This window comes from Artemia sp. Qi Xiang Cuo, chromosome 10, assembly GCF_049724085.1.
Source record: "Artemia sp. Qi Xiang Cuo chromosome 10, ASM4972408v1, whole genome shotgun sequence".
Taxonomy (NCBI): Eukaryota; Metazoa; Arthropoda; class Branchiopoda; order Anostraca; family Artemiidae; genus Artemia; species Artemia sp. Qi Xiang Cuo.
In genome coordinates, this window is record NC_142803.1 from 50,362,835 (window position 1) to 50,389,784 (window position 26,950).

A 26,950-nucleotide genomic window follows, 5' to 3' on the forward strand; every position below is an offset into this window, starting at 1 on the left:
AATGATAACCATGGAGACAAAAAGGAATTTTGGAATAATCTACATATATTACAAATATAGAAAAAACATGTCGTGTAAAATATCCCTAGTATTTATTTTTACATTTTATTTCTTTCCTTCTCCCTGTTTCTGCCTTGACAGTGATTGGCAGACCTACTAAAACATATAGCGATGATTCAGTTCATCATAGCAGCGCATCAATCAATATAATTTCTAAGCCAATTTTTTTTTACAAGGAATTAAGCCAAAAATAGGAACAACACCATCTACATACATTTAAGAGGTTGTTATTTAGTGATTTTTTCTTTAAATAAAAAGATAATGCATGACCTGAAAGCTAAGGAACTGATGCAAACAGATCATTTACATAAACTAAAAGCAATAGCAGTCGTAAAATGGAACCCTTTGGAACACCAGAGTCAAAAGGTATGACCCAAAATTATGACCTTTTGCTGCTTATCAGAAAAAAACGTAAAATAGACCAGATAAACATATCGTTTATACAATAACTTTGTAATTATGCAGAATTGTCTTAAAATTGACAGTGAAAAAGGTTTGGGAAATTTGCAACTACCTTCAATGCTTTATCTAGAGATTAAGTTTACTATTCCTCTTGCGAATTCTTTGCACTGGCTGGGTAGGGTTATCTACCAATAGTCTTCCAAGTTTGCACCAGCGCACAGCTTCAGATATTAATAAAAAAAAATCTAATTAGGATACGCTAAGATGGTTGTTAATAATAGAAAATACAAAAGACATGCGTTGGCCAAGCTCTACTCAATTTCCTCTGATCATTCTGTTCGTCTTTTTTCTGGAATTTTTCAACATCTTAAGAAAAAAAATAAAGAAGAATCAAGACTATTTATTTTAGGTTTTGTAAATTTTTTGTAATCACTTGCACCTTAGACAGAAAATCGAGTTCTTATTAGAAAATTTCTGATTCCTAATGTTACAGTAAAAGTGGACAGACTGCACAGAAAGCTGTGTTGCTTTATGTTTTATTTTATTATTTATGGCAGGCGAAAATTAAATAACAATAATAATAAAGTTTACTTTCTGTTTCTTTCTCTCTTTTTAATGGAATAAGGAATAGAAGTAAAGGTAAAGATGGAATAGAAATGGGTCAATTATTTGACAAAATAGCTACGGCGCCACTATTAAACGATAAAATTATATTAGCAATCTTAAAAGGGTCAGAAAAAAGCACCATCTTTGAAAATTCACTTATTAGATCTAATTATTAGATCTAATTAGAACTTATTTATTGAGATCTAAGATCTAATTAGATTTAATTAGACCTTATTAGATCTAAGCTTCAGAAACACGAGTTGGTTTAAAATATACAGAAACAAACTCGAGTGAATAGCTATGAAAAGTAACGCTTAAGATTTCTTGGACACGTGCCTAAGCGCCCCTTTAAAGACTCCCCACTCATGCAGATTGGAATCCATGCATGACTGATTTAAACAAGGGACTAACATGTTTAATATATTGGGTTACAGTGTTTTCGAGCACAATGATCTTTCGTTTTTGATTAGAGTAGGACTTTTCTATGAAGAAATTCGACGAGCATGTCAATAAAACTTATCATCACAATTTATCTCAAATCCCATCACTAATCTTGTAAGAAAAAAATCGCAAATAAAACAGTACAACCAGCACATGAACAATTTGAAAAACAGAACCGACATTGCTAATTAGGTCCCAAATGTTGTTTTTTTTTTATCGTCAGGCCCGCCTGATCATCAGTTTTGCCAATGCTTTGAAATAAACTGTACCAGTTTTCCGATTAAAATTGTACCGCAAGAAAGCAATTTGTACCATCGGAGCAATAGGCTAAAATTCGCCATAACAATATGAAAATTTTCAATAAACTAAAACTTGGAACAGATATTTAAGTCAAAAAGGAGCAAGTAAAACCTAAATGTACCAGGAAATCTGATTGTACCAAAAAAATTCCAAATGTGCTGCACTGTACCGGGACCTCTAATTTGTAACAAAAACGGTACAATTATACCGCGTTGGCAACGCTTCTGATCATGTATCATTGATGACATTTAAAAAAAAACTTACACTCAACTGGGAGAACTCTTCATTTCCTCAGACTAAGAAAAGCAGCGTCTTTTGGAGTGTGTTATCCAGGCATTAATTTCAAAAATGTTTTCCAAAAAAAGAAGTTTTTCCAAAACGGAAAAGTAAACAATACCAAGCATTATTGGAAGTCAGTAATTGCACCTTTTATCCTTCCTGTTGGTTTACCCAGCCATTGGGCCTTGCAGAGGATGATGATGTGGTTACCTTGTATTGTTATTTTTTTAATAGATTCAATTTTTATATTATCATTTCCTTTTTTTGTAACTAATGATAATGATGATGTGGTTACTAGTGTTATTGCCTTATTTTGCCATGTTAATTTGTATAATATCAGTCTTTTGACAAAATTCATCAGAAAAACGACAGTTAAGTTAATTAATGATGATGCGATTAACTTGTTTTGTCAATTTTTTTTTTAAATAATGGCAAGTTTCATAATGTCAATTTTTTGACAAAAATTTATCAGGCAAGTCAATTTAATTATTTTCATCATGATGATATGATTACCTCGTTTGTCATTTTATTTTATTTTTAAATAATGGAGATGATGATTTTACTACCTTGGTTTATCAATTGGTTTTAATAATGAGTATGATGATGTGATTACCTTGTTTCGTAACTTATTTTTTTTATAAAAACTCAGCTTTTGAACAAAATTCTTCATACAAGGTCAATTAAGTTAATTTTAATCACTATGATACGATTGTCTCTATCCAGGTCATTTTCTTTTTCTTTTGAAATAATGAGGATGATTGTTTAAATATTTTATTTTGTTAATATTTTTTTAATAATATCAATTTGTGACAAAATTCATCAGACAAAAGTCAATTTCTTTAATTTCCATCATGAACATGTGATTACCTTGTTCCGTCAATTTTAAAAATGAGGTTGATGATGTGATTGCATCATCAATTGATGATGTTGATGATGTGTTCTGTCCATTTTTTTACAACCTGATTGATCCATTGAATTGACTACTGTTACCCTAAAAATCGAGAAAAGTACAGTTTCCAAATTTTTCAACAGATAACCCACAAAAAGAATATAAAGGCTACTTCTTCAATTGCTAAAATACCTTGCCTAAAGCCCAAATTACAACCTAATTTCATGAATGCACTGAAATACAAGTGCTTTGGCTATCTCATATCATCGTTATGGAAGCTGTTTATTACTATTTATTTAGCCATAAAAACTAAAAAAAAGCAGGGACCCAAACCTCCATAGAATCTCCCATCAATTCGATAGTCAAATGCTCATTCTCAATCATTCTCTTCCTCTCTTCGAAGTCTGCTATCAGATTCTCTCTTAGCTCAGCCTTCTTCTCTTCAAACTCTCTGACAGCAGCTCTCCTTTCAGATACATACTCTCTTTCGATCACCTCCAACTCGATCTCTTTCCACACATCATTGAGTATTAACCGTTCCCTCAATAAACTTTCTAACTTCTTCAATTTTTTACAGTACTCTGGCAGTGATTCATGCTCAAGTTGTTGAAGCTGCTGGTACAGATATGCCAGCTTGTCCTGGTATATCCTAAAATTGAACAAAAAGGATTAATAATGAATTTCCAATGTCATTATACTCATTTCAAACCTATGTATCACCGTCACAAGCACTAAACGTCATAACATCTAACCGTCAGAACCACTAACTGTCATAACATCTAAAAAAAAAATTATAAGTTTATATAATAGTAATAAGTATATAATAGTTTAGAAATAAATGTTGGCTATATATTTGCATATCAGAGGGGTGGGGGTAGAACACGGCATATATTAAATACGTAACCTAACCTAGGTACATTTTCCCCCCTAAACCCCACAAAACTAAAGTTGAAAAAGTTTAGACGTTATGACGGTTCGAAGTTCTGATGGATTCTTTTGTTGATGTTTATCACGGATTGTTCAATGTCCCGACGTTAGTGCTTCTGACGGTTAAATGTTATGACTCCTTCCCATCCAAAAATTGTTCGCAACATCAACCGCTATTTATACTTAAGAGATTTAAGCAAATACTGCTAACTACATCGAACAACTCGTTTGCAATTCACATATTCCTCTCTATCCAGGAAATTTTCTCTCTTCTCTATTCTTTAAAAAGATCAAGCTATCAAGATAGCTTATTAGTGTTGTCGAACTGAGGAGGAGTTAGAGGGAGGGCATGTACTCCCCACCTAGATTTTTTTGCCCAGCCCCATAGATTTCAAAAGTACCTTTTGTGGTAGTTTCATTGAAAAAATATCCTTTTTAATATTTTCATTTTAAAAATTTTAATAACGACAAATTCAGAGGAGAGGCAGGAGAGGGCATGTATCCCAACCTATATTTTTGCCAAGCTCTCTTAATTTCTAAAGGTACCTTTTTTTAGTTATTTTCATTGAAAACGCCGTTTTTGGTATTTTCATTAAAAAAACTGAAAACTACGACAAATCTCCCCCCTCTAGGTTCTTAAAACACATGTTGCTTCCCTCTAAATTTTCATGAATTGACACCACTGCAGCTGCCATGCTCACTGCCCCATGTTCAGATTCTGCAAGACTAAGGGTAAAACCCATTGAAAATTACTGTCAAAACTACTCAAAGGGAATCTAATCCATAAATATTTAATGAATGAATGAGATTTATTTCCCCGTTTTAAAACATTAGTTAACAAGCGGAGTAACAGTAAATAGAGTAAAAAGAGGAAAAAAAGAGAAACATAATTAAATGCAGCACAATAAACACAACAGCAAAAAAGAAGATCTTCCACCAAATCAACTAAAACAAAACATCTGCGTACGCTTTAAGAAAATAATACGTAAACATCATGGTTCAGATCAAGCGAACTTATAATTCTATTTTTTACTGTCAGTGTTAGCGGTAATGTTAGCTCCACACTTTGCTCTTGCTCTGGAATTTCTGGTCCAAAGTAAGAGATTAAGAAGGTATCTACAATACTTATAGCAATACAGATAGCTCTTTCATCCCCATCCAATAGGATTGACCATAAGGGAGATAACGACAGAACGTGCAGGACAGCAAGAATACCATGAAGGTGCGCAAGAAAAATCGCTTAAGCAACAATTTACTGCCTACAAGGAGACCGTATGTACGGCGGGCTTTCTTTACAGAACGCTCAACAAGAGCCAAACGAGACATTTAAGATTTAACGCAATCAGAAGGCCCAGATAAGTAATGGTACTAGAAGCAATACAAACTTAATTACTGAGCCAAACACAAGCGGTTGAGGGATGATGAGAATAGGGGTTAAACACAAGCATTTCACATTTACTTTCATTAAACGAAAGACTAACTTATGAAACACGTTTGTAAGTGGCGAATTTATTTTTTCTCAACTCGGGAAAACGATCTGCTAGGACTCAGGGTATCATCAGCATAATTCAGTAGTGTAATGCAAATTCCACACTCTGTCATATTATTCATCTCAATAAAAAACGCCATCTATGTTATTTCCAGAGTGTATGTGCCTGAGTTTGCTTGTTTGCTGTTAATGGGATAAAGCTATTGCACTACTTAGAGGTTGTTTTCATATTGATTTGTACCCTTTAATATACAAATTTATAGTTAAGTTAAATTGATTGATATCCTCCAATCCCTAGAATATGTCTCTCTCTTCGGACATCCTCACCCGCGCCTTCTTTTTTCTTAAGTGGACTGGGTCGTCGTCTATAACGGCAATTTTTCCTATATCAGTAAGGTGCTGACTTTCTACTGGGAACAAGCAGAAGAGGGGAAGGAACTCCCCGCAAGCGCCGTACTGTACCCGCTGGTATATTCAGTTACTCGACAATTGCGGGGAAAAGGTGAGGGGGTACTTACACTTCCCCTGTTCTTGCGTAATTTCAGTACCTGGACTTTGATTACTGGGTTGCGATTTGCCTGATAACGTGGAGGTGCGATGGCGAAGCTTGTACGAAGTGCTGTGCTGAACTTTATGTATCGCTCGATGCAAACAGGAAACAAAATAGAGCAAATTGTTAAAAGAGCAGTGGAGTTTTTCTCTCATACGGACATACTAAACGCGAAAGAAAAGTTGATCTCTATGGGGAGCGAACTGGGATATGATTACGTATTCCGGAAAACTGCCAACGACAACGATAATATTACTGAAATGGCGAAGATATTGTCCCTATGTGCCAACGGCAAGAAATCACTACCACAATTTGTCATTGTGGATCCCCAGGAAGTTCCCACATGTCCAGACGAAATCAGTGCTTGCATTCGGGTCAAAGTTAATGAAATGTGTCGTCGAGTAGATGTTGGATTAGACTCGATAGCTGGAAAAATCAAGCTAGCTACGGATATGTTCTTCGAACAATTAAGTAAAGTGTCTGAACAGTGCGTTGCCATCTCCGACACCATGTCCCGAGCCCCTCCCTCTGTTGAACCACAAATGACAAAACAGAAGCCTCTGTACGCAGTGATGGCTAAAAATATGCCATCTGATCTCAACTCGCCGCAGGCTAGGCAAGAGTTCAAAAGCAAGCTTTGCCCAACTGAGGTTGATTCGGACTCTCTTACTCTAAAGCGTAGCAAAAATGACTGGAAAATCCTTGTAAAGTCACGGGATTCAGCAACACAACTAGCCAAGGCCATGAGTGGTGAGCAAATTGACACCCATTTGAGAGTGCCCCAATTTGTAGGCATTGTAAAGCGGATTCCTAGTTTTCTAAATGAAAACGAGCCAAGTCGAGTAGCTGGGTGTGAGAAAGCTGTTCAGTGTGGTGACACTAGAGCCTTCAAATTATATTACCCGAGTCGCGCTGATCTGGAAAATGCTATTGCCAATCCCCTTAAGATCTACCTTGAGCTATTCAGGGTTGAGGAGTTCCGTTTCTTGCCCCGGCGCTGCTTTAAATGTCACAGTGTTGGACATATCGCTGCCAACTGCAACCAACAAGAAAAGTGCTCACACTGTGGCGGCACTGATCATACGTCTAAGAGTTAGCCCGTGTAAGAAGCCACAAATGTGTTTAAATTGTAGCTCAACAAAAAGCACAATTGCTACCACGCCTCATGCCCACTTAATCAAGCACAGCCGTCTATGCCTCCTGTATCTTAATGGGCTGCAAGGTGTACTGTTGGAATATGAATGGTAAAGTGCTGGAAAAATTGCCATTTCTTAGTGATCTACCCACGAAATATGACCTTATTTGCCTCCAAGAGCATTTTCTCACGGAAGCCAGTGTCAACTTGCTAAAATTTCCTTCAGATCATCATTATATTATACAGCCAGCACGCAAATTCGGCAACCACGGACGTCCTTCAGGAGGGCTTGCTATAATCTCCAAATCTGGTCCCCTCCCCCCTGCCTGTCTCCAGCAAAGTGAACACTTCCAGCTTATTCAGTGTGGGGATTTCATTGTAGCCAATGTTTACTTGCCTACTAATTACAATAATATCGTTTCGGAGCAATAGTTTGCTATCGCTTGCAAGAAACTCGGAAACTCTATAAAGAAAGTACTAAGGGAGGGCTTCCCATTAGTGATTTTGGGGGACTTTAACTGTTACATTGAAGACAGCAGCAACTCTCGTGCCCAAGCGCTTCTAAGTTCACTTCCTAATGAATTTAAGCTAGCCACGAAAAACAAACAATATTCTTTTATAAGTGTCTCTCAGTCTGTGTCTAACATCGATCACGCTATTAGTTATAATGTTGAGCTACCTACCTTACAGGTAGGACGGAATGTACTCAGACCGTCAACCCCTGTCTGTCACTATCCCATGTACTGTGAATACGTACCCGCCGAAACCTAAACCGAAGCTCTTGAGTGACTGTAAAAAGGTTTCCCGCCCTTCATTCCATCAAAAGTGTGACGAAGTCATCGGAAAGATTAAGGTCCCATTTCATCTGCTCCAGTGGAATGCTGACTTACCTAATAGTGAAATTAGACTGCAATTGAACCTATACTTTGCTTAAATATGCCACGCTTTAAAAATAGCTGAAAGCTCAGCTGGCCCAAAACTCCGATATAGTGAATGCAAAGGTTCGGCCATGTTTCGGCTGCAGATTTGACATGAATGTGACAGCCCTAAAAGTGGTGAAGTTAATCAAATTCTTATTTTCAATAAGTGGAAATTCGCGAAAGAACTGCGCAGACATCGTAGAGCTTTAAAACTTAAAACTGTGTCAAAAATCATGGATAATCCTAATCTGATTTGGAATCTGCGTGCAAAGCCTGCTGAGTACAATAATCCAACTGCCAGTGAGATTGGTGAGAAAGTATGGGTTGATTGTTTTAGTGCGGAATTTGCAGCCCCAGATGAGTCGAACAACCAAATGTTTTGTGAGCAACTAAGTCCCCTCCTTACTAAAGAGTTAAATTATTTTGTTGTGAATAGTAGTCAAATCCGGGAAGTGTGCAAAAAATTAAAGAAGAAATCGTCAAGTGGTGCCGATAAAATATCTGCACATCATCTATTGCATAGTAGTCCCCTTTTATTAGAACATATTTCAAGTGCTTAACAGATTATTATGATGTTTGGTGTTCTATAATATTTACTCTGCTTAGGATTTATAACACCTATACTGAAAAAGGGAAACCCCGCAACAGGACATTCTTCTTATACACAGACAACTATTTCCTTTGTTTTTTGCAAGCTTTTTGAATTGTTAATAATAGGTGACATTAGGAAGTGTTGCAAGGCCCCTCCCCACGAGTTTGGTTTCCAGTCAGGAATGGGATGCGCTCACGCATTAAATGTTGTAGCAAATGTTCTGTTAGATGCGCACATTTCTAATGAATCGCTGGCTATTGGTGAATACGACGTACGCCACGCTTTTGACTCGGGCATACATGCGCAGATAATGCTAGAATTACGGAAAAATGGTGTCGACCCAGTTATTGTTAGACCTCTTTATGATCTGTATCGCCAATTAAATGCGTGTGTACGCATTCCTAATGCAGAACCCTGTAGGAAAATCCCTGTAAAAAAAAAGGTATAAAACAGGGTGCAATTTTTTCACCAGATTCGTTTAATAATAGTATTTCCGAGGTGCAGTCCAAAGTCACTACAAGCTGTATTCCAAGAGAAATAGATGCGACCTTAGTTGGTTTTGTGGATGATATCTTGAATTTTTCTCGGCAAATAACTTCCCTAGAAAGTAATTTTAATATCCTGTCATCTCAGTATGGTGATATTGGCCTTAGTTTTAATGTATCAAAATCGGAAGTAATGCTGTTTAATTGGAATAAATCTGTTCTACCTCACATTCAACTAGGATCCCTGTCTATTGAGCCTGTAAAGTCACTAGTATACTTGGGACTGCCCATCGGAGACACACTGTCATCTACCCGTTCGCTAATCATCACACATATAGAGCGTAAAATTAGAACTGCGTATGGAGCCACAATTTCTTCGAAGAGAAATCTTAATAGGTTTTCACTGGCTAGAATTTACAATGCTGTCGCGCAGCCACATATATTATACATAACACCATTTTGGAAACTTCTGTGTAAAGAAGATAAATTTAAAATCCGTAGAATTTTCTTCAGATATTTGAAGTTTTTGCTGCAAGCTCCATTGAGAACGAGTAATTCGTACCTGATCCGGCTATATGCCGTAACTGATGCATTTTCTGCAGTTAATCAGTTTCTTGATAAGTATTGTGCTAAGTCGGAGGGTAGCAGCCATCCTTGGCTACCTCTACTCTCGTCAATTTGATTGATGTGTATGTGTATTTGGTTTGTCTGTACCATTAAGTGTATTTTTTTTTTCTCTTTTCTGTTGTTTTTTTTTTCATCAATTTCTGTATTTATGATGGGTTTAAAATAAATTCAATTCAATTCAATAGGAACAGAACTGCATCAAAGGGGGGGGGGGGAGGATTACCTAGTTTGGACCACCTTCCCTAAAAAATTTTGTCCGTAAAAAAAAGTAAAAAAAGTAACAAAAACGCACAGATTTTTTATGCGTTTTTTTGTGACCCCTCACCTGAAAAAAATACCCCCCTCCCAGAACGAAAATCCTGGATACGGCCATGCACAGAAATCATTACTGCAGGCCTATTGGTCGGAGTAGATGACATGGTAAATTTTACTTTTTAATTTACAGTACATATCTTTAAGCGTCATGGCAATAGACATAGACGCGCCACGCTGGCAAGCACTTAAAAGGAGCTGCGCTTGCATTATTATGATATTGGACTTGTACAGCTAAACAATCCTCTTTTTAAAAATTAATATATTAAAATCTTGCTTCTTTCTGTCCTTTTCTTTTTAATTTTCTTGACCTATGTTAGATCCCTTCTATATCCCTGGATGGCAGGAACATTCAGCAAATTCATCTACCTTGAATCCCTTGTTGATTCGGAGGGGGGAAGGAGGTCTGACCATGAAATCGAAAGGTGTATTCGACTAGCTTCGGACACATTCGCTCAGCTCACTATACTATGGAAGTGTCGAAGCAAAAGCCCTATTACAAAAATTTGAGTCTACGAGGCGATTGCCAGAAGCATACTCCTATATGGGTGTTAAATGTGTGCTGTCAAAGCTCAAAATAGTAGAAATTTAGATGTTCATCACGATTGCCTCTGTCGGATTCTACACATCCCACGCCATGAAAGAGTACCAAACAGTGAGATCCGTCAGCGCTGTGAATAACCGTACCCAGTCTTGTAGATTATAAAGAGACGACAGCTCGTTTTGCCGCGACACTGTCTAAGGCGCAAAGACCACCTGTGCACCTCGAAGTCCCTTATTAAAGCACAGTTACTCGAAAACTGGAGACGTTTCTCAGTAGGCCAGAGGATTGGTGATTTATGGTAAAAAAAAGATAAAGAACCGCTTGGAGGCTTTCATGTCAGCTTTGGGACAGAGATTGGTTCTAACACGTCAAAGCCGTTGCACATGACTGTGCCTCCTGGAAGGCGTCTTTTGGTGATATTTTGGATTCCGGGCGAGAGGGAGCAGCGGTTAATTCCCGTCAAAAATAAGTAAATTAACCTATGTTAGATTAGATGATATTTATTTATTTTACACAAACATACGAAACATTACACATCATCTATTGCCTACAAGCCCTAGAGGACTAACATATACGCGTAATAATATTTTTAAATTTTATTATCTGCCATTCCAAACATGTAATTCATCCATAAACTACAGAAAAAGCAACTTATATGAAACACATTATCTTTTCTAGTCGAATTTACGATTTTAACTGGAAATATATCCATAAACAAGGGGCAAATTTCCTAAAGCTTACTTATTCATATGAACTCATCACATACCTCCAAGTATACAGTATACCAGTCGGATCATTATTTGCAAACTCACTATATCACAAAGCCACAAGAAACTAACACAAGCTGTTTCTCGACCCACTAAGACTATATGCTGAGTTGTCTATGTTTAAATGATAAAAGTGATGAAACAACTGAGCTAGAACAGTATAATCACTAAAAATGTTAAAACTTATAATGCATAGACAACTCAATAGTCTTAACACACTAGGTAGTACTTTAATGATGCTAGTATAGGTTCCCTGAAATCTGATCCATGGAGGATAGGGCCCTTACAAGTATGGCAATCCTTTGGCAAGGGGGATTTGTCAAAACAGCAATTAAGGTGCTATATAACTTCAGGGAGAACCTTAATTTCTGGAGATATAGGGAGCCTTAATACATACAACTGAGAGGACACCTTTGCACTTGTGCCCTCCCACTCCTAAAATCTATACATGATGTGGTTATTTTCCATGCTTGTTTATATAATTTGATAGAACTTTACATTCTTTCCTGGATAAATAACTTAACTTCTTGGATAAATCACAGCTTCCCCCACGGATGTGCATTCTTAAAAGGTGCCTCAGACGATTTTTTCAAGAGGGCTCAACATTTTTCCTACAGAAATAGAAAAAGAAATTATCTTAAGCCCTATTTATAGAATCTCAGGGGCCTTTAGGCCTAGCTTGAAGGACTAATAATATTCCAGATGCATGTGGCTGGTAGAATTCTGAGTATATCCACCTATATAATAACTTCCTGGATGAAGGATAGGGACAGTTCTTCCATGAGATAGGTCCAAGGATATTTGACTCTCCAAAACCATATTTAAATTGTACAAACATTTAAGTCTAATGCACAACTTGTATTAGCCACAGTTGTCAAAAAAAGGCCAAGATTCATGAATATGTGTGTATTTAATAGTAGATATCCAGATTAATTTGTTTCCAAGTATGTTCTACAAGCACTCTGTTTTTCTATATTACACTGAGCTAACCATAGATATATCAAAATTGCTGGTCCATACTTTTATCCTTTTTAAATTCAACAATCTGCCTTAAATCTCAATCAGATTTGCGAATCATAAAAGTTATGCTTAAATGTATAATATTCAACTAACTAACTTAGGAACACAATACATCATACCTACATTTGCCAGCATTTGATTTTCCTAGTAAGCAGGACTGCAGTATGGCTTGAGCATAAAATACATTTTACAAGCAAAAGATCTCTACCATAAAAGAAAAATGTGTATTCTCAAATTTCATACCATGGTATCAGTGCTGCACAAATCCTTGTCTAAGAGTCTTCCGGGAAAGGATCTTGTTGGAAAGGTACCTCCCAAACTGGTAAATTTACAAATAGGAATAAATTTCGGTTTTGAAATTTTCAAAAAAGCTCAAGTGCCCAAAGATCAACTCCCTGTATGTGTACCTGTTATTCATTTCCTTATCATGTTAAGCGACAGAATGAACATTATTTACCTGTGTCTTACTATGCTCGCCTTGACTGTCATCTGTACCGTACCAACTCTATTTTTCCTGATCTTCTAAACCCTATTATTTAAAGATTGTTGTTCAAAGATTAGCACCCCCCAAAATTCACAATTCATTCCCTAATCTACACCCTACCTGAAATAGGAGAACTCAGTCTCTTTGTAACCATTAGTTCCTCCATTGTTTCCTGTTTCACCTTAGTTAGTCTCTTTGTTTCCTGTTTCACCTTAGTTCCTCCATTGTCATTATTTATTTTTTCACACCAGCATTTTCCCTTTCCTTTTTTTAAAGGAAGGATGTACATTACTATTTGAATCCATTTTAAATGCTATTGTTTTTTACTGGAAACACGAATTAGGCTCATTCAGCTTGTGATAGTAATTTTCACACTGAGGTCTACCTTATCCTAAATGGTACTACTGAAACACTGTAAAGTCAAAGTACTGCCACCACAAATATAAAAGTTGTTGTCAATGAGTTCTTAGGGGTATTTATGGTTAGCTGCCTTGAATAAAAAAGAAATAAGGTCTATTTCAAAAGAACTTGCCCTTCCCTGATGTAGAATTAAAACGAGGAAAGTTACAATAAAAAACATATTCACGAAAGTTCATCCAGGAAAGGGGGCTAAAAAAATTCAGTAAATTTAAAGGGATGATAATACAGAAATATCATACAATGGTTGACTTTTATCATACTGCTTTTTACTAAAACTCCCTGGACCTGAATATTGTCACTATACCTTTCATTAAAAAGACTTAAAATTCATACTTACTGTTCTTTGAGTTCAGTATAATCTTCAGATTTTTCAGACTCATTTTCATTCTTTTTCACATCTTCACCTGAAATTTAAGCAATTTAAAAAATTTATTTAAATTAATTTCTAAATTAGAAAAGATGCATATTGGCCCAACCCTAAGAGGGTTGGTTGGAGAGAGCAATCAAAAGATTTTGAAAGTAAGTATCCAAAACAGAAAAAAAACAATCTATGGGACACGTTTTTCAAAATTCAAGGGATTCTTTTAACTGGCCTTAGCAGAGACCCCTCCCCCTATATGCAAAAAAAATCCAACACAACCAACTTTATTGACAAATTAACAGTATCTCAAAATTCACTACGGTAGTAAAAGATGCTGTTTTTGATTCTTTTCAAAATTTCATTTTTGAAAACTCCTTTATCTGAGTTGATATTTTAAACTCCATGTAAAAAGCAGCATTGTTATTAACCAGAGTTGAATTGTGCTTGGACTAGCTTAAGAGGCAGGACATATCAAAAGAATTGGCGCTGGTTTGTGCTTGCCTCTAACTTTTCTGTATCTTTTTTGAAGGATAACTTCCTACTTTCTTTTGTGTAGAGATCATTGCAAGTTCATGCAGATTTGAGTGATATGAGAATGTTTCGTCATGATTTTTCGTTAACCTGCGGCTTCTATAAAAATTCTTGTAGAATTTGTTGACTTTGTTTGATGTTTTTTCATCTGCTCTTTACGAGATATATCAAAAATTAAAAATTCAAAAAGTACCAAAAAAATTGTCTTAAACGTTCTAAATTATTTAAACAAAATTCCTTATTTTGCGAATCTCTCTTCACATTAAACTAGAATAAAAGTCACGCGACGGCATGTAATTTTTCATTATATCATGTGTGTTCAATTATATATACTATTTTCAATTATGTTGATCAAAGTTGTAATCCTGCATGCGAAGTTCTAATCAGAGATGCCCAGAAATCACAGTTTGTAAAAATAAGCTGGAGAACAAAGAGTTGGAACTACAACCTACGAAGGCGCTGAACTGACTAAACCTATTTATAATCAAGCATTTCTTTTTGAATTTCAATCACTAGATGCAGAGATAATATCCCTTGCCACAGGCAGAATTGAACCCGCAATCCTCTGATCAAGAGGCACGCTTTCATCCACCATACTGTGACAGGGTATTCATTAGTTTGATTTCTCTACAAAACTGTGTATATTCTTTTGATAAAGTGATTGCAATAGCAATCTTTGACACTTCTCTATTGAATTAATTGACTTAAAAGTACAGACAAGCCCTTTATCACTATTATATAAGAAAAATATCTTTGGAAAATTTGTTTCCCTGTCTAGTCATTTTAGCAGTATTAGGATTGCAGTTACAGCTTCAATCATTTTATATAAGGGGTTCGTATAGTTAATTATTTGTACCATTGTAAAATACCGTTGCTTTTCTCTTGTCAGGATGCTATCTCTATTTTTTTTAGTAGTACTATTTGTTTAACTTACGTTTAGCTTGCTCAGAAGAAACCATGTTACTGACTAAGCTATGTACACCCACTTATATTATAAGGATGACATCATAATATACTGAAGTAATCAGAGCTAACATCACAATATACATTTTCAATTCACATAATATATTGTTCTAATAGAACTATGACGACATTCATTATGTAGTATATGAAAATGCGGTTCTTAGTAAAGATTTTGATTTTATTTTAAATTCGTTTTCGTTAATTACAAAAGCACGTAGATGTGAGGAATTCCTGATGTTAATAACATATACTACTACAGTGCTATATAAAAATGGAGTGTTCAGCAAAAATTTGTTTTTATTAAAAAAAACAAATCACAAAAGTTTTTAACCATATCATTTTCCTTTAAAATGAGCCATTAAACAGCTCTCTACAATGTTCCAGTGCCCCACTGTCTGAGGAAAAAAAAAGAAAAACACAAAGATACTGTCAATGCAGAATATCGTAGTTCAAGCAACTTAGCTTGTTTTTCAAACAAATAGATTTTACTCGTTATTCAAGCCAAGAGACCTTATGTTTCTTGCATAGGGGTTTTGGAAAAGGCAGTTCTGATGGTGTATTTCTTGTTTTGATTAGACACTATTTTCAGGAGGTATGGGCCATTACATTTTATAATATTGGATGTGACTGTCTCTTACTAGGTTTCTAGCTGATGCTGTAACCTGGATAATTTTTAGTTACTATCTCTAACAGTTTGTCCATTACAAGGTGTCAGCTATCTTAACAACCATAATACCTGTAAAAGTTACAAAATCCTCATTTATAGCGAGTATATAATCACTTACTATGGGCTATAGTTCGTTCTTTAATATAATTTTTAGTGGAAAAATTGATTCTATTAAAAAAAAATTAACTACAAATGCCATTAGATCTAGCAATTTCCTTTAAAATAAGCCATTGGACATCTCTCTATAATGATCCAGTGCCAAGCTAACTATGGAAAAGAAAAGAAAAAGAAGAAATATGCCATTTATGCTGAACATCGTAGTAGCCGCCACTTTTCTTGATTTTCAAGCCAATATATATATTCCCTTGCTGTTCAAGCCAAGGGATGGTAAGTTTCCTGTATAGGGGTTTTGGACAAGGCGGTTCTAATAGTGTACTTCGTTTTTTTTTTATCTGATTCTAGTTTTAGGTGTTATGGACTATTTTGTTTTTTACTATTGGGCTTGATCGTCTCTTACTAGGTTGCTAGCTATCGCTGCAACCCGGATCGGGAAAAAAAAGACAACCTCGTGATCTTTCATCAGGGAAAAAAATTCAAATTTATATTTTTTGTAGACAGGAGGTTGACACCTCTACAATATGATTCTCTAATATGTTGAATTCCATGATGTGATTTCCATGACCATTACATACCCTTTTGTTGGTATTCTTTTTTTAAAATCAGGGAAAAATTTTAGGCACGTAGCTTCTGATGAGTAACTTTAAACTTTATTGAATTTTATATATTTGGAATCAGCATATAAAACCAACTCTTTTAATGTATCTCGAATTACAAACTTTAACTGTTAAGTTGACATGACCAGTAAATACTCGTATTATATATTTGCACATAATTCATTGGAACCGTCGTCGAAGTCGTTGGATACAGTTTTGCTATAGCCTCATTTATGGTTAAAATCTATCATCATGACGTCATTCAGCACCTTTTATATGAGGATGCAGTTTTTTGTTGAAAATGGATTTCATTTTTAACATTAAGGTCTGTTAATTAAAAAAGCACGCATATTTATCAGTTCTCTTTAAAATAAAGCCTTAAACAGCTCTCAATGATGTTTCAGTTCAGTGCCCTGCTCAGACGTCATTTTTTGGGGTTTTAGGATATTTTTTTAAATTCCTTAAATTTGTTTTCAAAATAACATCTTACTATCAAATATAATTTAGATTATAATTATCATTCCTGAATCAGCTGCAAATGGAAATTTGTCTTAATAAAGCATTAATTTAAACACCTTATTTGATTTTTGGTTACCATGAGCCCTGGTTCGTCCTTTACTAGGTTGCAGCTACTGCTGCAACCATGATGAATGGGAGATAACGTGCAGATCTAGGCAATGTATTCGGAAATATTAAGAATGTTGACAATGTTGGTTCCAGGTTTTTATTAGCCTCAGTCAATATCAAACAACTTACTGGCCTGTTTTTCAAATTAATACTGACAAGTTAAAAAAAATATGGGAAACATAAGTTTACTTACAGGGTAACTAAACTGTGGAACAGCCTTTGCTATTTGGTTGTCAACACGCGAGTTGAATCAATTGCCTGGTGGATACCCAATATTAATCAGATCAATTTAATTTTTGATAGTACTTTCTTAGTTCAGCCATGCCTTAAATTACTTTCTATTATGGGGAGTGTTTTTTAATTAAGGTCTGTTTGATCATAACTACACAACAAATGATTGTTTTTTAAAACGTAAATTTATTCTTTTAAAGTACATATTTTATTCTAATTAACGGCATTCTTGCACGTTTGTTGTAACACTTATTATACCTCTCAACTAATTTTAGAAGTAACCTCTGTATAAAAATTGCCGCCTGTTCCACCAACCAGGAATTCACTTTGTTTTTTACGTCGTCATCATCATTGTAACGTTTGCCACTGAGCTGTTGCTTGAGGTAGAGAAACGGGTGGTAATCACTCGGCGCAAGATCAGGACTGTATTGTGGGTGATCTAAAACTTCCCGGCCAAACCTGTCCAACAAATTACAGGTCTGACCAGCAGTGTGAGGTCTTGCATTGTCATGAAGGACAATTTCCTTTGTCAGCATGCAAAGTTTTTTTGTTTTGTTTTTGTTAATCGCTCTGCAGAGCTTTCTGAGGGTTAGGCAGTATGCTTCTGCACTGATAGTGGCTGTGGTTCCTCCATTTTATGAAGTCAACCAAAAAAACACCACGCCTATTCCCAAGCACCAATGCCATGATTTTGTGCTGGGAGAGAAAATGTTCAGCCTTCAAATTTTCAAGGGAGTGTGTGTTTCCATTTCATGTTATGTTGCCTTGATTTGGGCGTGATACGCAAAACCCATGATTTGTCTCCAGTTCAACTGGTTGCCACCTCAATGGCAAACTGGCAACCGTTAAAAAGATGACAACGACGTAAAAACAGCAGTGAACTCTTAGTTATTGGAGTTGGCAGCAAGTTCTTATGAAGACTTTACTTTAAAATTAGTTGAGAGGTATGATAAGTATTTCAAAAAACTTGGTAACTATGTCAAAGACTAGAGTAAAGTATGCACTTTCTGAAAATAAATTAACTTTTTAGAAATAATCTTTTGTTGTGTGCTTATGTTCAAACAGACCTCAATTAAAAAAACATGCCTTGTATTATTGTCACAATTCTTGTCATTAGTTATTTTTCCTTTTTTTTTTCTTTGATTCTTTTTGCTTCTTTTCTTTTTTTTCAGCCTTTTATTTCTTTTATATTTTATTGTGTTGAGCAGTTTGCTTAATGCTGAAAGTATCAATAAATAAATTAGGGTTAGATAAGAAATATCAAAACTAGAATATCAATAAATGTTAGTTGGGACTTTTACGAAGTTGTGCACAGTGTAAAAGAATAAAATATACAAATTTCCTTATTAGCATTAGTTCTTGAAATTCATTTTCTTTACACAACAATAACACAAATATTTTTTCCAGTTTGGTTCTCTCAGTTGGTTTTGCACGCATTCCACAGAAAGGGATAAATCTTGTTCAAGCCAGACTCAAAGCTGGCAAGACTTTCTCCTTGAAATAAAATAGACCCATTTGCATGAACAGTTAATTTTATAGTTTGGTTCATTTCAATGAAAGTCCCAGGTTTGCTTTCACATTTTCTAACTTTAATACCATTTGAGGCGTTAAGACTACCTTTAAGATAGGAATAAATACTCTCTATTAATACACACCTCGTATTTTCCCGAAATGCATCTGATAGGGATTTTGAGATGGCCATGCCTGTGTCATAAATACTATTAGTAATCTGTCTGTTATCATGGACTTGAAGATTTTACAAGTCATGCATGTAAGACTTATGGGCCTGTAGTTAATTTGGATTTGTTTTTCACTTTTCTTGAAGATTGGGGTGGTAATTACATTTTTCCAGGTACTAGGCAGGTTTCCCGTATCTATAGATGCCATAAAGATGAGAGGTAGGAGTCTTGTGACTTGTCCTGCAAGTTCTCCAAGAACATGAGGGTGTATGCCATCTTTCCAATTTATTTGTGTTTATGGTAGCTTTTTAAGTTTTTGGTAGACAGACTCTTCATTGAAAGCTATTGCTTAGAAGCCGACGTTTCCTTCCTCTATTTGTGCTGCTTGACTTGTATCCTCTGATTGTGGTGTAAAAAACTGATACAAAATGATAAATGAATAGATTGACTTTTTCAGTAGGGTCTGTGGAAATGTTTTTCCAAATAAAGGATCTAGTACAGCTGGGATGCTATGTCAGTCTTGGCACTTGGAACTTACATAATTCAAGAAAGCCTTGGATTTTTTTTATATTTTGGTGGCTTGTTTTCCTCTCTGAGCTGCAAAATAGCATGTTAGTTTTCTTACTTTATTTCTTAAGTAACAGAATAGTTTATATTCTTATTTGGCATGAGTTGTGGCAAACTTTCCCCAAGCCTGTTGCTTTCTTTTGATTGGCTTGACAGTTTTGCAGTTCAGTATGAGTCTTGTGTGCTTTATTTTAGATGGCAGGAAGTTTTTTTTACCAGTTTCTGGATTTTGTCACAAAATAACCGCCTTGTCTGAAACCCATATATAGGAAACTTACTGTCTCTTGGCTTGAATAGCAGGGAAAATCTACTGGCTTGAAAAACAAGAAAAGTGGTTGTAACCACAATATTCTGCATCAACAGCATCTTTTTTTCTGTTCTTTCTCCTCAGCTAGGAGGGCACTCCAACATCATAAAGAGCTGTTTAATGGCTCATTTGAATGGAAATTGAATACTTAAAAACTTTTTGTAATTAAAAAAAATCATTTTAAAAATAGAGTAAATTTTTTTACAAAAAAACTGCAGTTTTCTATAACACTAGTTACAGTAGATAGCTAGCAACCTAATAAGAGAAAATCGCATCTTATAGTAAAAATTCCATAGCCCATTATAACACCTAAAAATAATATGAGATCAAAACAAGAAGTACACTATTTGAACCGCCTTGTCCAAACCCCTATATAGGAAACTTACAGTCCCTTGGTTTGGATAGTGAGGGAAATCTACTGGCTTGAAAAACAAGAAAAGTGGCGCAACCACAATATTCTGCATCAACAGCATCTTTTTTCCATTCTTTCTCCTCAGCTAGGAGGGCACTCCAACATCATAGAGAGCTGTTTAATGGCTCACTTGAACGGAAATTGATGTATTTAAAACTTTTGTAATTAAAAAATCATTTTAAAAATAGAATAAGTTTTTACAAAAAAAAACTGCAGTTTTCTGTAACATTATAGTTACAGTAGGTAGCTAGCAACCTAGTAAGAGACAATTGCATCTTTTAGTAAAAAATTCAATAGCCCATTATGACTCCTAAAAATAGTGTGAGATCAAAACAAGAAGTACACTATTAGAATCGCCTTGTCCAAAACCCCTACACAGGAAACTTACCATCCCTTGGCTTCAATAGCAAGGAAAAACATTTAGAATGTTTTCACTTTGTTTTTACTTGTTTAAATTGTTTTTACTAGATATATGAAGAGAAAGTCTTCCCCCTTGCACTTCAACTACAGTGGGAATGTCCGGTGCCCTTTTTAAGAGTAACAAGAGATTCTCTCAAGCCCATTCATTTTTCAAACACATCCAGTCAAATTTTTAGACAGTCTAAGTTCAGCATAGCAGAACAGTCCAGCCACGATGTCTTTAGGGATATTAGGCATGTGAATCCCCCCCCCAATTATGCAATTGGCTCATCATGCTTTAAAACTAAATGTTGCTTTAACATAAATCAAAAGGCATAGTGTTTATGGTTGCCAATAAGACACCTCAGCAATATATTGAGAAAAACAGGCACACATTTGAATCATATAAACATATTTTCTTTGTATTTTGTATAAGTTTGTTGCAAAACACAGAGAAAAGTCTTATTAAGAGTTCTCTTTGCAAGCTTCTAAAATAATATAGCCCATTTCTTTGAGCCAAGACCAGGCTTTCCTGACTGAAATGTGCATATCAGAGGCAATGCTATAGCATTGCCTATAGTAAAGGTCATATGGCTCCAATGTTTAATTTTTTTTCCCAGAGGCACTTCATATGGAAGGGGTCATTGTAGAAACTTCAAAGGGGGCTCATTAAATTGGAAATCGAGAGTTCTAGTGTCCTTTTTAATAGTTGAAAGTGATTAGAGGGCAACAAGCACCCCCATGCTCATCAGTCCCCCAACACATCCAATCAAAATTTTGAGATAGCCATTTTGTTCAGCATAGTTGATTTCCAGATAGAAAATATGTTTTAGAGGAGGACACTCCCCCACAAAACACAGGGCAAGGGTTTTAAGTTATGCCGGGGGGCATATAAGGTTTTTATTGAAAAGCTTTGTTGTAGAAACTTCAAAAAGGCACTTCATATGGAAGGGGTCATCATAAAAACTTCAAAGGGGGCTCAATCAATTGGAAATCAAGAGTTCTAATGCCCTTTTTAAGGGTCAAAAGTGATTGGAAGGCAATGAATACCCCTTCTAAACCTACCATTTCCCCAAACACATCCAATCAGAATTTTAAGATAGCCATTTTGTTCTACATAGTTGATTTCCAGATAGAAATTATGTTTTTGAGGAGAACACTCCCCCACAGCCCTCAGGGCAAGGGTTGTAAGTTATGCCCTGGGGGCATATAAGATTTTTATAGAAGGCTTTGTTGTAAAAACTTCAAAAACGACTCGTTCAATTGGCAATTCAAAGGGCTAGTGCCCTTTTTAATACTCAAAAGTGTTTGGAGGGCATCTAACCCCCCCTCTCACGCCACCTTTTCCCCAAACACATCCAATCAAAATTTTGAGATAGCCATTTTGTTGAGTATAGTTGATTTCCAGATAGAAATTATGTTTTTGAGGAGGACACTCCCCCACAGCCCTCAGGGCAAGGGTTGTAAGTTATGCCCTGGGGGCATATAAGATTTTTATAGAAAGCTCAATTGCAGAAGCTTCAAAAAGGCACTTCATATGGAAGGGGTTGTTGTGAAAACTTCAAAGGGGGCTCATTCGATTGGAAATTGAGAGTTCTAGTGCCCTTTTTAAGGGTCAAAAGTGATTGGAAGGCAACAAACACCCCTTCTACACCTACCATTTCCCCAAACACATCCAATCAAAATTTCGAGATAACCATTTTGTTTTACATAGTTGATTTCCAGATAGAAATTATGTTTTTGGGGAGGACACTGCCCCACAGCCCTCAGGGCAAGTGTTGTAAGTTATGCACTGGGGGCATATAAGGTTTTTATAAAAAGCTTTGCCAAAGAAACTTCAAAAAAGGCTCTTTTGGTTGGAAATTCACGAGGCTGAGGCCCTCTATAATACTCAAAAGTGTTGGCGGGCAACTAACCCCCCTCTCACATCAAGAAGTCTTTACAATTCGCCTCATAACCCTTGGGTGATAGTTACTTTGCTTTCTGTAGCAGAAAATTCAAGACATTAGGTCTTAGAAAATAACAACCCCCTCCCACAGCCCTCGAGTAAGAGGTGTAAGTTATGCCATGTGGGCATATAAGGTTTTTATAGAAAGCACTGTTGTAGAAACTTCAAAAAGGGCTCATTTGATTGGAAATTGAAATGGCTAGTGCCCTTTTCAATAGTCAAAAGTGATTGGAAGGCAACTAACACCCCTTCCACACCCAGTATTTCCCCAACACATCCAATCAAAATTTTGAGATAGCCATTTTGTTTAATGTAGTTGAAAGCTTTGGAAATTATATCTTTGAGCATGACACTCCCTTCCAAGGTCTTCAGGGCAAGGGTTATTAGTTAGGGGTATATATGGTTCTTATGGAAGGAATGCTTGTATAAGCATCAGAGAGGGCTCATTTGATTGGAAATTGAAAGTTCTAGTTCACTTTTTAAGTGTCAAAAGATATTGGAGGGTAACCGGCCCCCCCCCCCCATGCCCTTTTTTACCAAATGTATCCAATAAAAATTTTGAGATAGCTATTTTTTTAAAATAGTTCAAAGATCATGTAACAAAAACTCTGGTGTCAACACAAATAAAAACTCTAATAATTCTCCAAATTCTCTTATTTGTAATTGAAACACCTAATAAGTGCAGATAATGTTCTGTTCCTTAAGTTTTTGGATTTATGTGGTAACATATTAAACAGTTTGTGGTAACAAACTGTAAGAATAGAGCAACAAGGCTCAATAGTAACCAAAACCTCAGAAACAAAATTTTTATATCAATCAATATATCATCAGCTTATCATGTTGATTCCAAATATATAAGATTCATTAAGCTTAGTTTTACCAATAAAAGGCTAAGAAACAGTGAAATATTCCTGATTTTTTGAAAGAGGAAGACAAGACCCACTAAAAGTCAAAGGATTTTAATTAAAATCAAACTATTAGATTTGGCATATCAGAGAACCCTATTGTAGAGGTTTTTAAGCCCCTTCCTGTAGAAGTGCTGAATTTTGTATTATTTGCCAGAAGAAAAATCACAGATGCATGTTAATTTGTTGTTGTTTTTTCCCCAGGGGTGATTGTATCAAACCAAGACTCCTAGAACATTGAGAGAGGGCTCATTTGAACAGAAATAAAATTTTCTGGTGTCCCTTTTATTTGACCAAAAAGATCAGATGGCTACTAGCCCCCCTCCCACATCCCCTTTTCTCCAAAATTTTTTCAATTAAAAGTTTGAGATAGCAATTTTATTTAGCATAGTTGAAAGGTTCCAAAATTATGCATTTAAATTGAACGTGACCCACACAGCCCCTGAGGAGAGGTCTGGGGATGAAATTATGCTAAGGATAACAGGGATAATGCATAATCTATGAAACCAGTTTCATAGCCACAAAGACAAGTAATGGGTGACAAAATGCATTGTAATTGTATAACCTGGGGCTATATAATTGCACATTAGGGGGGTGGGGTAAGGTTACTTTATCACCACACCTCCTAATGTACAAATATATATACCAAATTATATTATTATATAAATTAAAGTATTATATTTTCATTATAAAGATTAACATAACTTTACTTCTTGGGTGTGTTCTGTATAATTAACAAGTACCTCTTTTATTAATTTAAGAAGCAATAAGAACAATGCTTATTGAAATTTATGAAGGGTAGGACACACTTATTCCATGGAAAAATAAAATGGCCATTTTCAAAATTGTTGCTTGTGTCCCAATAATTATGCTAGTTCAACTAAAGTAAAAAGAAAATAGTTTCAATATTATTTGGGAAAAAAAACTGCAGTTTTTGATAGACAAAGAAAAAATTAAAAAGAAAAAGCAAATATTTTGATTATATCACCAATAACCAATTTTCAGCAATTGCAGTATAAGCCAAGGGTACCAATTTGGGAAAATAAAGGGAGGAAGCAAGGATTTATATTCACTGCATAAAGATGCAAAAAGGTATTTTTTTTTTTTTATTTCAAGGGTCATTTTTGCCTGAGAAAAACAAAGCATCAATCTAAAGGTATTTTTCCACATCTAGGCAAGGGATAGTTTTACCCCCTTCCTGCAGGTGTGCCTGTATAGAACAAAGTACAATGATAAAGAATAGGCCTATTATTTTTAATCAATAATCTAGTGATTTATGTGCTAGTTTAGTGATTTTTTTCTAAAATCTAGGGTAAAAATTTAGAATTGTGGCCCCTGATAAGGAGACATGTTAAGAAAACAATTCTTACTTTAAAATATGTATGCTACAATGATCCTAGTTAGTATGTTATCCAAGGGGAAAACCTTTAACATCTTTTCTCTCTTTTCCTTCTTTTTCCAACTTAAAAGAAAAAAAATACAATTTTTGCCACACTCTGAATGCAATGTGTAAATCTTTTGAAATTGCTGCTATAAATTGTTCTATTAGATAGCATTCATCCTGGCTATTGGTAGAGTCTGTTGATTTTGAATTGAAGTCAGGTCAGGTTTTATTAATAATTGGTATTTTTGCCACTGCTCATTAAAAAAAAAACAGAATTAACAATTACCAGGATGAATGCTATCTATAAGAACAATTTATAGCAGCAATTTCAAAAGATTTACACATTGCATTCAGAGCATGGCTAAAATTGTAATTTTTGGTAAAATTCTACTTTAGCTACTTTTGACTATCCTGGAAAGGGGTTAGGTTAGAAAAATGAAACTTTCAGGGATGGGTCTACAGGCTAAAGTATATCCAAGGTAGGTATTTTGAAGTACCTACCTCTACTCCTTCTCCCTCTAGAGGGTCCTGACCTTTGACAACCTTTAAAAACCTGTGTGTCACAAAGGTAAAACTTTGGAAAATAAATCTTCTTCTTAAAGGAAGTAGAACAAAACTATTTTCAGCTTCACAACTTTGCTCAGTCCCAATTTATAAGGCTTTAAAGATATGCAAATACATTTCCTAAATTTTGAAGAAAAAAAAACATTGATCCTTATGGCTTAAAACTCTACTCAAATAACAGGAATTGCATTTTTGGAACTAATGCCAAAGAAAAAGAAATAGATAACTGAAAATTAAAGTAAAATGTTGTTTTGTCAAAATTTCAATAGGTATAGACATGTCAAGTAGGCAAATTTTAGGACCCACTATAGGGAGAAGAAGTGGAGGTAGTTACTTCAAAATACCTTCCTTGGATATACTTTAGCCTGTAGACCCATCCCTGAAAGTTTCATTTTTCTAACCTAACCCCTTATATACCAATTCAGGGTATATATTTGCACATTAGGGAGGTGGGGGTAATTTTATTTCTGATGTAAATGAGAGGTAAGTTTAAACTTTTCTCTCACCCCCCTAATGTGCAAATAGGCCTATATAGGCCTACCCTGAATTGGTATATATAGGGGTGGGGGCTAAAATTCATTTCCAACAAAAATAATTATTATATTTGTAAAGAGCATAAAAAAGGCATTGAGTGGTATAGGCCTATTCACTTTAGTTGTAACTCAATAATATGATTTGGTAAATATTTATCCATGTCTCTTTATCAGGGGCCATACTTCTAAACTTTTACCAAATCTAGGTATTTTTTTCACCATGTGGCAATCCTGTAAGATACACCCAGCCTAGTGTGCTAGCTCTGGATAGCCCACTGGGAATCTTACTCTATCCTATTTGAGAAAGTGTTTTTCATTAGTGTTAAAATTCTAAAAAAAAAGTGGCCATAGTTTTTGAAGAGTATCAAACTCCTTTTTATCATTAGAGAAGTAAGATCTGCTAGGCTACTTGGATGACCAAAACATGATTTAGCCTAGTATAGACTAAAGGGTTTCAGTAGTTTTCACCTTCAACTAGCTCTTCTGATTCGTGAAATTCAACCTTCAGATTTTCCATTATTTTTCAGAGCTTTTCAACAATCAGAAATAACTGACATAAATTCATACTGCTTTAGGCCTATAGAAAGTTCCTGGATGATTCATTGTCTTCTTTTCTACAATAACTTGCAACATTGACAAAAGCTCGGAACAACCAACTTCATGGCATCCGGCCCATTATTTGGCTAATCCATCTGCTAACATCTTACATACTGTAATAACAGAGCCGGGCCCAAGGGGGAGCGCCCCAGAAAGTACGTCTGAAGGGCGGAGAAACAACCTAGAGAGTATAACTATAAAAAGAAATTCCCAAAAAAAAACTAGCTGAAAACTTAAAATTACCTAAACTGTGATTGGTGACGGTTTTGTCAACATGATTACGCGTTTTTAGTTGCCTCTGGCCTTTTCCATA

At 35.4% G+C, this 26,950-nt stretch overlaps 1 protein-coding gene across 1 annotated transcript in view; it reads right to left on the minus strand.

The window, feature by feature from the left end:
* LOC148947854 (sin3 histone deacetylase corepressor complex component SDS3) overlaps positions 1-26,633 on the minus strand; it is a 43,523-nt gene extending 16,890 nt beyond the window's left edge. Inside the window, exons 1-3 of the mRNA XM_089095119.1 lie at positions 26,509-26,633; positions 13,587-13,653; positions 3,311-3,626 (exon numbers count right to left, since the gene is read on the minus strand). Of these exons, the coding sequence (XP_088951245.1) occupies positions 3,311-3,626; positions 13,587-13,653; positions 26,509-26,557 (432 nt within the window). The 5' untranslated portion in view covers positions 26,558-26,633. The remainder of the gene's footprint in view (positions 1-3,310; positions 3,627-13,586; positions 13,654-26,508) is intronic.
* Between the last annotated feature and the right edge of the window lie 317 nt (positions 26,634-26,950).